The sequence below is a fragment of the Ursus arctos genome, unplaced genomic scaffold, assembly GCF_023065955.2.
Source record: "Ursus arctos isolate Adak ecotype North America unplaced genomic scaffold, UrsArc2.0 scaffold_10, whole genome shotgun sequence".
Classification (NCBI taxonomy): Eukaryota; Metazoa; Chordata; class Mammalia; order Carnivora; family Ursidae; genus Ursus; species Ursus arctos.
The window spans coordinates 56,779,504-56,791,808 of record NW_026622764.1 but is presented as its reverse complement, the minus strand read 5'-3'; the positions used below and the strand labels follow the sequence as shown (position 1 = coordinate 56,791,808).

Genomic DNA, 12,305 nt, shown 5'->3' with positions numbered 1-12,305 from the left:
GAGACTATGGACTCCAGGAAACAGACTGAGGGTTTCAGAGGAGAGGGGAGTGGGGGGATGGGTTAGCCCAATGACGGGTATTAAGGAGGGCATGTATCGCAATGAGTACTGGGTGTTAAACGGAAACAGTCATGGGACACTACATCAAAAAACTAAAGTATATGGTGACTAAGATAACACTTAAAAAAAAAAATATATATATATAGCAGCTTTGCAAAGGAAGAAAGACAAATATATAGTTACACTGTATGTCTTCCAATCTCCCTTAATACACACTGTCTTTGCAAATAGGCAATACTCAAGAATCACAGCTATAGGAGTTACTTATTAGCCAACTATTTTTGGAGTACTTACCAAACACGTAAGATCCATACACACACACAGACACAAAACATCTCTTAGCTTCAGGGCATTGGTCTAGAGGATCTCTATGATATCTTTGAGTCTGTGATAAGCAAAGTGTGGTCTATGAACCCTTGGGGTCCTCAAATCCTTTCAGACAATATGCTAGGTCAAACTCTTTTAATAGTAATACTAAGACATTACTTGCTCTCCCCCACTTTTTTCCCCATAATGACATTGACTGATGGTATTAAAAGCGCTGGTGAGTAAAAGTACTGAGGTCTTAGCATGAATCAAGGGAGTGGCACCAAACTACCAGTTTTAAGTCTTCCAGTATACTACCAGTATATTCTACACTATCAATTTCACTGAAGAATGTCCTTGATAAAGCAATATAAATGATTATTACAGCATAATGGCTGTCTCAAGCAAAAGCACTAGTGAGACTGTTAGAGTTGTAGGCTAAACCAGTTCTCTTGGAATACTATTTTTACTTAAAAGAACCACTAATAAAAATTATAGTTTCTCAGACTTGGGTGTTGGGCACACATGTTCTTGAAAGAAAAAAAAGTAAGCCTACCCCCAGAAGTTCAATACTGACAGCATTTGTTTAATGATAAAATTCACACTACCAAGTTAAAATTAGAATTTGTAAACCCTGTATGTGCCACAGTAAGCCTGATAGCTTCTCAATTTTTGAAATTAAAAATCAAAAATAACTTTTTGATGAGATTGGTAGCAATATTAACAAATGTGATTTTTAAATATTGTATTATGAAATGTGTCAACATCTGGAAAATCTGCACAATTCACTGAGCCAGTATTTTCCAGTTGGTCAATACATGGCATTATAAAATCAAAAAAGATCCATTCAATGTGCAAGACAGACCAATGGATTTTTAATGTAACAGAATGTAAAAAAACTCAGACATGCATTCATATTTCACACTACAACTGACCTTGAAGGAATAACTACTTGTTGAGTTTTGTAGTTGTATCAATAAAAGTCCACAGTTATCTAAAAGGCTATTAAAATATTCTTCCAATTTTTTGTTTGTAGGAAGCTTCATTTTCTTTATATATTTCAACCAAAGCAACATTTCACACCAGATTGAATGCAGAAGCAGATAGGAGACTTCCCTCTTCTATTAAACCAACTATAAAAGAGATCTGTAAAAATGTAAAACAATATTCTAATTTTTTTGTTTTAGAAAAGTTACTGCTCACAAAAATGTAAATTATGTTAACATGTTGGGTTTATTATTTTTTTTGAAGCTTCTCAGTGTCCATTTCTCAAACAGTAAAAATGAAGAGATATTATCCACATAAACTAAAACTGTTAGGGATTTTAAATACTTCTAAGAGTATAAAGCAGTTCCAAGACCAAAAGAAAGTTTGACAACTACTGGCCTAGATGAACAGTCCAGTGACTACTAGATCAACAGTGTGATCTCTATAACAGTCCATATATTACAAGTGTGTTAAACGGTAGTGAAATTTTTAAATATCATTTAAGAGGTCAGGGATCCCAGGAAGGAATGCTGACCATGACGAGAACATTGTAACACTATTACAACTGTATACACAACCTCGCTGAAGAGCTAGGTAGGTAGGTGCTAACCCAAATAACTTTGGAAATAAGTAGAGTCTGCAAGACTAAAGGCAAAAGGACTGTGCAGAAGCACTGTAGTTTCCTACCTGGGAATACGTTTACATTTCTGATACAGCTACACACACATACACACACTCTGGAACTGAGTGACTAAATAAATGGATAACAGATGGCCGGAGCCATGTTTCTCACTGTTGGAGAGATGTGGTAATGGATTAGAATTGGGAACATCAGAATAAAATCATGTTCACCTTAATAGAGATTCAGATGGTTACATATAGAGATATTTATAGATATGTGCATATACAGCTTAGCATACATATATATATTCCTTGCTCTGTCAGCTGAAAGGGCCTATAAGCAAGGACAGCCCAGTAACAACTATAGCCCAGATATTGGTTTGTTTGTTTTTTTTTTTTTGAAGATTTTATTTGACAGAGAGGGACAGCCAGCGAGAGAGAGAACACAAGCAGGGGGAGTGGGAGAGGAAGAAGCAGGCTCCCAGCGGAAGAGCCCAACGTGGGGCTCCATCCGAGAACTCCAGGATCACACTCCAAGCCGAAGGCAGATGCTTAATGACTGAGCCACTCAGGCGCCCCCAGATACTGGTTTCTCACACCATCCTCCATTAAAAGGAACCAGGGCTCATTCAAGAAATGACTGACTCAAGCACTGGGGCAGGAAATACACAAGATAAGCCTGCAGTATCTTACAGACCAGAAGATAAGGCAGCGCTAACAATACAAAACAAAAAAATAAAACAAAATCCCACCTACATTGATACAGGTGTGTCAAAGGGACACAGACCCAAATGAAAGAGCTCCCAACAGCCAATCCTGGGAGAATCCGAGTAACAAAACAGTACTGGATAGAATAGTGGATAGGACAAAATAAGTGCCCATGACTCCATACTGAAACAAATAAATGACTGAATATACACATTAATGGGAGAAAGGAGATAAATCTCCCTTGTACAAGAATTCCAAATAATTAATGTAGACATTCCATTCTCAAAGAGGGGGAACATAATCCCCACTCCTTGAATATGAGCTGCATGTAGTGATTTCCTAACAAAGAGACAGGGAAAGGGAGAAAAAAAATTTACAGTGTAGAAATGACATAATACTGTGTCAGCCAGATGATGAAGCTCAGTATCAATAAGAGAGAAATCGTGCTGATAACATGAACCTTTGATATAATATGGTAAGAATGGCACTTTACTCCTATGTTCTTCTTCCCAAAAACCCATAACCCTGGTCTAATCATAAGAAAAAATCCATCAGTAATTTCAAGAGAGGGCCATCGTACAAAATACTTGGGATACAAAATACCACAAAATAAAGCACACTTCTGAGAAACTGTTACATCCAAGAGGACCCTATGGAGACATGACAAATAAATATAATGTGGGATCCTGGAACAGAAAAAGACATCAGGTAAGAACTACAGAAATATGAATAAACTATGGACTTTAGTTAATAATAATGGTTCATTAATTGTAACAAATATACCAGCCAAATATAAGATGTTAATAGTAAGTAAAACTGGACGTAGAAGATATGGGAACTTGCTGTACTATCCTCTCAATTTTTCTTTAAAAAGTAAATCTAATAGTTTTCTAAAAAATAAGGTGTATTTTTAAAAAAGTACATTAAAGAGCTTAGTTTTACAGACACACAGTTAATTATAAAGACTGTCAAAATTGTTGGCTACATGAGAATAAATCCTAAATTCCTTCAAATGTAGAATAGTCACCTGCAGTGAAAAACCTACAAAATTCCACAATTCAGCTTCATTAAGTAGTCTACAGACTTTTAAATATAATGTTTAACAACGGTTTCCAAACCTACCATTTTTTTCTCCCATCTTTTGGCGTCGTTCATAAACATAAAACTCTTCAAAATTAACTTTATCAAAGCACTGAATCACTTTGATTGAAGAGTATAACTGGAATCCAACTGTGGTCTCTCTAAAATTTGCAGTCCTCAGAGAAAATACATCATTATGCCATTCCAACCCAATGTTCTTGGATCCTTGAATTTTCAAATAGTAACTGTAGTTGAAGAAACTTTCAAAAATAACCACTAGTCCAACCTGATGACGAGTCCATGCAATTTCATCAAGTGAGCATTTATAGTCATATCAGATCATTGGTAATATCGTTTTAAAAATAAAAACCAACTCCATCTTTTGGTCCATGGATGCATGAGACATTCTGTAAAGAAAACAGTAAAGATTGGTACATATTTGCAAAGAATATATAAGAAAAGACTGTTGTAATAATAATCTTTTAAAATAGCATAAATTATTATAGAAACCAGAATACATATTAAATGGAAAAATATGTAAAATATCAAAATTAGGAAATTACAGAGAAATTAAGAATCACCCATATTTAAAATACTGTTTATTCACATAAACTATCCCCATTTTATAAATATTTTTAAAGTTTTCTTATTTTTTATAAATACTTTATAAAAACTTTAAAAATGGGGATAGTAACGCTAACTACCTCAAATGAAGAAGAGGCAATAATGATTAAGAATTTCTCAAAACTGGAAAACACATAAGCCAACTAAGGGTTCATTGGGTACCAAGCAAGATAAAATATACACTACTAGACAAACTGAATAAACTTTAGGATATCAAAAATAAAGACAAAGTCTTAGAAGTTTCCAGAAAATCTAGATTATCTAAAAGAAACACATATCAGACTGGTAATCAGACTTCTCATCAGAAATGCCAGACGCAGTAAGTTAAGGCAACGTAAGTCTGACCCAGAATGCCTTTCAGCCAAGCTATCTTTCAACAGTAAGGTAAAAAAAAAAAAAAAAAGAGAGAGAGAGAGAGACTTTTATAGACATTCAAAAAGCCACTTAGGGACTCTCTGAAAGAAAAAGGAAGTACCCAAACTTCATGAAAAAAACTAACATACACAGAAGTACTGAGGTATAAGAAGCAATAATGAGCAAATGACTAAAACACATTAATGCTAAAGACAGATTAAAAATGGGTTTTAATAACAAATGAAACAAAATGACAGAAAGAACCGTGGGAAATTATGTTCTTTTATAGAAGGGGATTACCACAAGATCAGAGGAAGTAAAGTAGAAGCACCGTCTAGTTCTTCTTCATATGGAGGATATCAATACTAATTAAATTCAGATCTTGTTAGGAAACATAAATTTAAGAACTATGTTGAAAATGCAAAGGTAATATATTTTTTAAAACATGCAGAACAAAGAAAACTTGGAGCCAACCTCAGTTAAAAAGAGAAATGGAAAAATAGGATATAAAAGATACAAAGAAAATCATGGTAAACAAGATGAGAAGAAAAAGGCCAAATTTTAATAATCACAAAAAAGGTGAATGTGTTAATGCAACTTATTAAAGGAGTCTCAAATGGATTGCAAGCAAAACCTAGCTATGATATTTTAAAGAGACCACTTAAATGACACAAAATGTCATCAAAAGGTTGAAATAACAGTATGTGAAAAAAGACATACCAGCAAATATAAGAAATGTTCATATCAAACAAAACAGAATTTAATATGAAAACCAATAGAAGAGACAAAGAGAAATATTTTATGACGACAGAACAATACACACGAATATCTAATTGAAATTACTGACTTAATATCAAACAGGCTCAAGAAGTAAAAATCCCAATTAAAGGCAAAAGTATAAAAATAAGTTTAAACAACATTTAAAAGATCTTAGGAGAGCTACATGCCACATCTCCCCACTTCACTCCTATTATACCAGGTCTATTAAGTTTTATAGATAAATTCTACAAAACTTTCAAGGAATGGATAATTTCTATCATATATGAACTGTTCGAGGGCAGGAAAAATACGGGAGCCACTCAACTTTTTTTTTTAGATTAGTACAACCATGACATGTAAGAAAAGAAACTCAAGGCCAAAAGCACTTCTGTGCAAAAACAGCAAGTAAAATATGCCATAGAGTAAAAGTATATTACTAAAATAAGATTTATCCTGGGAATACCCCAAAAATTTAATATTGGAAAGTTTATCAATGTAAATTCCTACATTAACGTATAAATGGAAAACCAACATTTCAGATGCAGAAAATAAAACAATTCAATAAAAGTCAGCAACTATTCTGGAGGCTGGGAGATGAGGGACCCTTAACAAACTAGGAAGAGAACTTCTTGAACCTGATAAACTCATTACTAAAACTTAGCACCAAACATCATATACAATGATGACACATTAGAAGCATTTTCACTAAAGTCAGGCACAGAGATGAGGACACTTTCCACCACTGTTCTTATTCAATATTATACTTGAAGTCTTAGAGAAATGCAGTAAAATAAACGAAACACCTAAAGACTTTAAAGAAAAGCAAGATCTATCCGTAGATTAAACAAACAAAAACATAATAAAGTTAAAAGCCAAGCAAAGAGCTGGGAGAAAATAGAGCTTGTGAACTTTGGTTGGGGAGAAGGTGCCGGAGGCTCAACACTCAGTGCAGCATCGTAAGTGGGGCTCGACTTCATGACCCTGAGATCACCACCTGAGCTAAAATCAAGAGTCAGATGCTTAACTGAGGCACGCAGGCACCCTGATGCTGAAAAAATCTTTAAAAATGATATAGGATATGCAGTAGCCAGGGCACATGAAACTCTAAACCATTCAGAAAAGATGATCCAAAAGAAAAATGAGTAATTTTTTAAAGAAACTGTGGAAACTTACATAAATTATAGGTTAATAAACACATGGATACTGCAAACTTACTAGTAATCAGAGAATGAAAATTTTTTAAAAAAATGAGTATTAATTTCATCTATCAGATGGACGAAAAGAAGACAGTATCTTGTGTTGGTCTAGATTGTAGGAAAACTGAACTCTCAAAACTATTTTTGGGATGTTTAAATTAGAAGAAGTATTTTGGAGGCATATTTTGCAAGACAAATTAAAATTAAGAATGTTCATAACTTTGGGGCACCTAGGTGGCTCAGTCAGTTAAGCGACTGACTCTTGATTTCAGCTCTGGTCATGATCTTAGGGTTGTGAGCTCAAGCCCCTTGTCAGGCTCCCCTGCTCAGTGTGGAGTCCACTTGAGATTCTCTCTCTCCCTCTGCCTCTCCCGCTAGTTCTCTCTCTCCCTCAAGTAAATAAATCTTTTTTTTTTTTTTTAAAGATTTTATTTATTCGACAGAGACAGAGACAGCCAGCGAGAGAGGGAACACAAGCAGGGTGAGTGGGAGAGGAAGAAGCAGGCTCATAGTGGAAGAGCCTGATGTGGGGCTCAATCCCAGAACGCCGGGATCTCGCCCTGAGCTGAAGGCAGACGCTTAACCGCTGTGCCACCCAGGCGCCCCTCAAGTAAATAAATCTTAAAAAAATAATAATAATGTTCATAATTTAAAACCAAGCAATCCCACTTTTAGGTATATATATATATCCTTGAGAAATAGCACATGTGCACAAGAAAATACATACCAGGATTTCCCTGCAGCATTGTCTATAAGTTGAAAAAACTGGGAACAACCAATGTCCATCAAAAAGAGAATGGCAAATAAAATGTGCTATATAGTACCTATCAAACAAGATAGAATTTGATATAAAAACCAATAAAAGAGACAAAAATAAATATTTTACAATAACAGAACAACTCAGCCATACACTGGAACACTATCCAGCAGGTATAAAAAATTGAACCATAAATACATAATAAGCTATAAATAACAGTTATACACTTCAAAAACACTGTCAAATGAATATAGAAAATGATGTAGTATGATACTATCAACCTTTTTTAAAATTACAAATGCATATATGAACCCTTTGAGAATATGTAAGTATAAAGAAAGACTTAAAGGTTCTGCAGCAAAGTCTTTTAGCGTGGGGTTGAGGGAGCAAAGGGGGAATTCAGGGATTGTGGACTGTGCTATCTGTAAGGTTATAATTTTGTAAAAAAAGAATGTAATAGTGTACTTAATTTAAAATATAAGTATATAATTTTCACAAAAGGATTGTCAATTTTAAAGGCTTTTGGAGCACACTGCCAAATTCCTTTCTAGAAAGGTCCTACCAATTCTATTTCCACCTACAGCACACAAGCATACTAATAGCTTTTTGAAGAAAACTCTCACCAATGTTGTTCCTATCCTCTGAAATTTTAAAAATAACTGAACAGTAAAATGTTTACTGAAGAAAATTTGCAAAATATAGTAAAGCATAAAGAAGAAAAGTTAAATCACTCATCATCTCATCATCCAGAGACAGCTGGTTTAATACTTTGGAGTGAAACAGGATTTTTAAATTTGTTCATATTTTTCCCCTTCTTTTTCATTTTGGAGGAAAGCAGTCGGTCTGTTTCGCCTCAATTTATGGTTGCTTTGTTTTTAAAAACAGGCTCTTTATGAAGCTGACCATTTCTTCTATATTTGGATTGCTTTAATTACGATGAGAGATTAATGAACATTTATTGAGTATAAACCACGTGTCAGGCACACTTCTAAATACTTCACTATTCTTACTGATCTGCGTAACAATGAGAGAAAATTAGCATGCCTGTTTTCTAATGAGGAAGCTAAGGCGTGTCACACTCTAAGTGGCAGTGACAGAATATAAGGAAGGAATCAGGCAGAATGATTTCAGAGTCCGTTTTTTGATTATTCCACTCTACCTTTTCAAAGTTACCTTTTTGCCACATACAGAACTCATTGCAGGTTTCCACATGCCGAAGAGCACAGCTCCTCGTTTTAATTACCTATTGGGTTGTGGTGAAGGAGAGTCAGGTGCCTTTAGGATCTAATCTCAGTTCCGTGATCTTGGACAAATGATTTTACTTAGTTAGGACTCGTGTAAGTCTTACCTGTGAAATGGGTCAGTGGTTAAACCTTCCAGTTCTGCTTCTGGATTTTATACTGCAGTCCATTTCCTGCAGCCCCTTTTACAGCCTCAGGTTCCCAGCTGCTTAGGAATCACCTCACATTAAGGTATGCACCCGGAGACAGAAAATGAAATGGGGGTTGAGAACTGAGAACGCCCGTGGTCCCTTCTACAGCCTGGGACTGCAGGTGGATAAAAGGAAAAGGGAGGTTGCAAGGGCGGGGGTTCACGCAGCCGAGGGCTCCGCCGCGTTCCCAGGTCTTGGGCCGAAGGAGCTGTCAGGGGGCCACCCAAGGCCGTGCCTCGGCTCCACTGGCACCACTGCTTTTTCCACGCCGCCCGCCAGACCTGAGGGCTGCACCGGGCCCGCTCCGTGGGCGAGGCTGGGTTTCCTCGCGGGTCGGGCTCCTTTCCGACTCCACGCCACCGAGACCCCACGGTCCCAGACACCCCCAGGCCAGGAAGTACTTCACCATTTACTAGACCTCACCTCAGCACCAACTGCCCCGCCTCGCGTCAGGCGGGGAAGGAAGACCACCCAATCCCCAACGCCCAGGCCTACCGAACGCTAATCCTAAATGGGAGGAGTTGGACACCCAGAGCACCCGCTACCTGGCCGGGAGCCCATTGGTTGGACACCCCACTGGGTTCACGCCTCAGAGGCACCGCGCGCGTATCGCCGGCAGCGCGGCGGCGCCTAATTGCGCCGCCTCCCGATTGGCTGCCAGAGCTCTCGGCTTGTATCGCGCTCTCTGGCGGGGCCAATGGGGATACTCGCAGTAGAGAGGCCGGCATCGCAGGAGTGGTGGCGCAGCTGTTTCCTCTGGTAGGTGTTCCGCTGCCATCTTGTGTGTGGCTAGGACTGGGCTTCTTGACGGTTGAACGCTTACTTAGTGGCTCCAGGTGTGGAAGGGTCCTGAGAGAGCAGTGGAGGAGAAGAGGGATCTGAAGGCAGACACCTGGTGCCTTCTCACTTACCTGAAAGGGAGAGGTTTTCTTGGTCTGAATCAGCCCCGACTAGAGAGAGAGATGAATTGGGGGAGGGGGGAGCGGAATCCCAGGCTTTCGTTTGTTCGTCATTGTGGAGGGCTTGCTGGGGGCTTTGATGCCTTAACGCTGATTTCTTTGGTTCCAGAGAGCTACTCCGTAATCTTTGTCTCGGAAGATTGACCGTCACCCCTCTTTAAGGAGGTTGTCTGATGGACTGCCTGATTCAGGAAGGAACAAGGCTGGTCATTAATAGAAGGGGAGAGAGGGAGATGCCTCACCACTATCCTCAGGTTAGAAAGAGACGTCTTCATTTTCTGTCGGTTGCGAGGGAGTGACTGCTAAAGTGTTGGCTCTTCTTGGTAGTTAACCCTCTGACTAAGCCCATCCTTTGATAATTGTGGGCATCTGGTTCTGCGTTTGGGCAATATTATTTATTAATATGCAGGCAGCATTTCTGCAGTGTTTTGTTTTTTTTTTAATCCAATAAGTGGTGGTCTTTGCAGAAACAATGGGATCGAAGGAAGAATTTTGGCAAATCTGTTTCCCTGGTTATGATCTGTGGAAGATTTCGGAATTTCTAGGTCTGCCTTGACTTGCTTGGTTGCTTCGTCAGGGGCAAGGGGAGGCGTTTGTAAGGGAAAGTATCTTCTGAGCTTTTTTTGAGGTGGAAGAAAGGAGTTAACCTCTTTTTCCTCCTTTTCGGTTTTTGTTTTGAATCCAAGTAGACTGCATTCATTTGGGAGGAAAATTTATCGCATCTGAAAACCTAGCCGATAACAGGCTAGTATTTTGGGATTGGCAGTTTTGACACGCATTAGACGAAAGCAAAAATAGTTTAGTTTTCAGTTAGTTATCCAATGATGACTCACCCTAGTCAAGAGTACCACGTGTTTTGTGGCAAAGAAACAGCAGTAATTGAATGATTAAAATTTAATTTTCTTTTTAAAAATTGCTTCTTAAATCATGAGTCTTATAAGGCCTAAGTTGCAAGAGTTCAAGTATCAATAATTTAGTGTTTAGTTGATGGCTAATGTACAGGTGGCTATCATAAAGTAAAAGATCAGTGGCTAAGAAAAAGCACCTAATAGCTCAGTAAATGTTCGCTGAAACTTTTGCAGAGTGTTCTCATGTAATAATGCCTGGCATATGTTCAGAAGGATAATTGTTGAGGGGCGCCTGGGTGGCACAGCGGTTGGGCGTCTGCCTTCGGCTCAGGGCGTGATCCCGCGTTATGGTATCGAGCCCCACATCAGGCTCCTCCGCTGGGAGCCTGCTTCTTCCTCTCCCACTCCCCCTGCTTGTGTTCCCTCTCTCGCTGGCTGTCTCTATCTCTGTCAAATAAATAAATAAAATCTTAAAAAAAAAAAAAGAAGTATAATTGTTGAATGAATAAATAAAATAATGCAGTAATTGGAAGGTGTGGATATACATTTCTTTTTCGCCTAACTGAAAGAGAATTTATTTAACCTGCTTTCTAGAAAATTTGACTTTCATTTTCTTGAACTAAATTTGTTGCTTCCAGTTTATACATACAAATAATACTATGGATGATATTTTTATGAAATCGTAATACAGAGAAATTTAGATAATCAAGGTGAGCCTTCAAGTAATAATGCTGTTTGCCATTTTTTCTTGAAAGCATACAGTTGCAGTAAATGAGTACCAGAGTTGTCAGTGCCTTAGATCTCTTCTGACGAAAAAATGTGTTTGTTTTTCTAGTTTCTTTTTAACACTGCTTAAAGGCAAAATACTGCAACTTTAAGTTTACTATATTGCATAAATATGTTCTGTAATTTTAAGTAATTTTTAAATAGTAAGCTAAGTATGAGGTTTTTTTGAAGCATGAGTCTCTAGGTTTCATAATGTATAATCTGAAGATCCTTACAGATTTTTAAAAATATTACTTTTGCATGAACAATGTTAAGTGACTTTAAGTAAAAATGATTTAACTTATATTGTTATATTAAGGATTATTTTTCATTGAGGTCTCATAATATATACAAGTTTAGATTTTCTTTCCCCATTATCAATTGATGCATGCTGTTTAAACATAAGCTGGCAGTTGCTGTTGGAGGTTCTTTTTTTTTTTTTTTTTTAATTTTTTTTATTTATTTATTCGACAGAGATAGAGACAGCCAGCGAGAGAGGGAACACAAGTAGGGGGAATGGGAGAGGAAGATGCAGGCTCATAGCGGAGGAGCCTGATGTGGGGCTCGATCCCACAACGCCGGGATCACGCCCTGAGCCGAAGGCAGACGCTTAACCGATGTGCCACCCAGGTGCCCCTGATGCATGCTGTTTAATTAGAAAAAATTTGATAACACCTTTGAAATGAATGTGGTATTTTGTGGCTGAATGTAGATTAGAATCTACTTATTTCATTAAAAAAAAATCAATAAAAATGCTCTCAACCTGTTTGCAGTTCTTGTATTTGATATTTTAAAGATCTAATAGATTTTTTTTAGTGGAGATTTTAGGGTATGAGCACTTTTTTATAA

At 37.5% G+C, this 12,305-nt stretch overlaps 2 protein-coding genes across 27 annotated transcripts in view; one reads left to right on the top strand and one right to left on the bottom strand.

Annotated features, from left to right (window-relative positions):
- The window catches only part of SETDB2 (SET domain bifurcated histone lysine methyltransferase 2), a 92,273-nt gene extending 82,726 nt beyond the window's left edge, over positions 1-9,547 (bottom strand). For 2 of the 12 annotated variants that reach the window (XM_026493234.4, XM_048215487.2), the window contains exons 1-4: positions 9,430-9,530; positions 8,801-8,999; positions 7,423-7,519; positions 3,805-4,169 (exon numbers count right to left, since the gene is read on the bottom strand). In XM_026493234.4, the coding sequence (XP_026349019.1) occupies positions 3,805-3,843 (39 nt within the window). In that variant the 5' untranslated portion in view covers positions 3,844-4,169; positions 7,423-7,519; positions 8,801-8,999; positions 9,430-9,530. Of the gene's footprint in view, positions 1-1,301; positions 1,513-3,804; positions 4,170-7,422; positions 7,520-8,800 lie in introns of those variants that run through there. The other 10 variants (XM_048215484.2, XM_048215486.2, XM_048215485.2 and 7 more) reach the window with 9 other exon arrangements.
- A 17-nt stretch (positions 9,548-9,564) lies between these two features.
- The window catches only part of CAB39L (calcium binding protein 39 like), a 112,281-nt gene continuing 109,540 nt past the window's right edge, over positions 9,565-12,305 (top strand). For 7 of the 15 annotated variants that reach the window (XM_048215478.2, XM_048215483.2, XM_048215475.2 and 4 more), the window contains exons 1-2: positions 9,565-9,643; positions 9,953-10,097. The gene's annotated coding sequence lies outside the window, so the exon portion shown is untranslated. Of the gene's footprint in view, positions 9,721-9,952; positions 10,098-12,305 lie in introns of all 15 variants that reach the window. The other 8 variants (XM_057308819.1, XM_048215481.2, XM_026493243.4 and 5 more) reach the window with 5 other exon arrangements.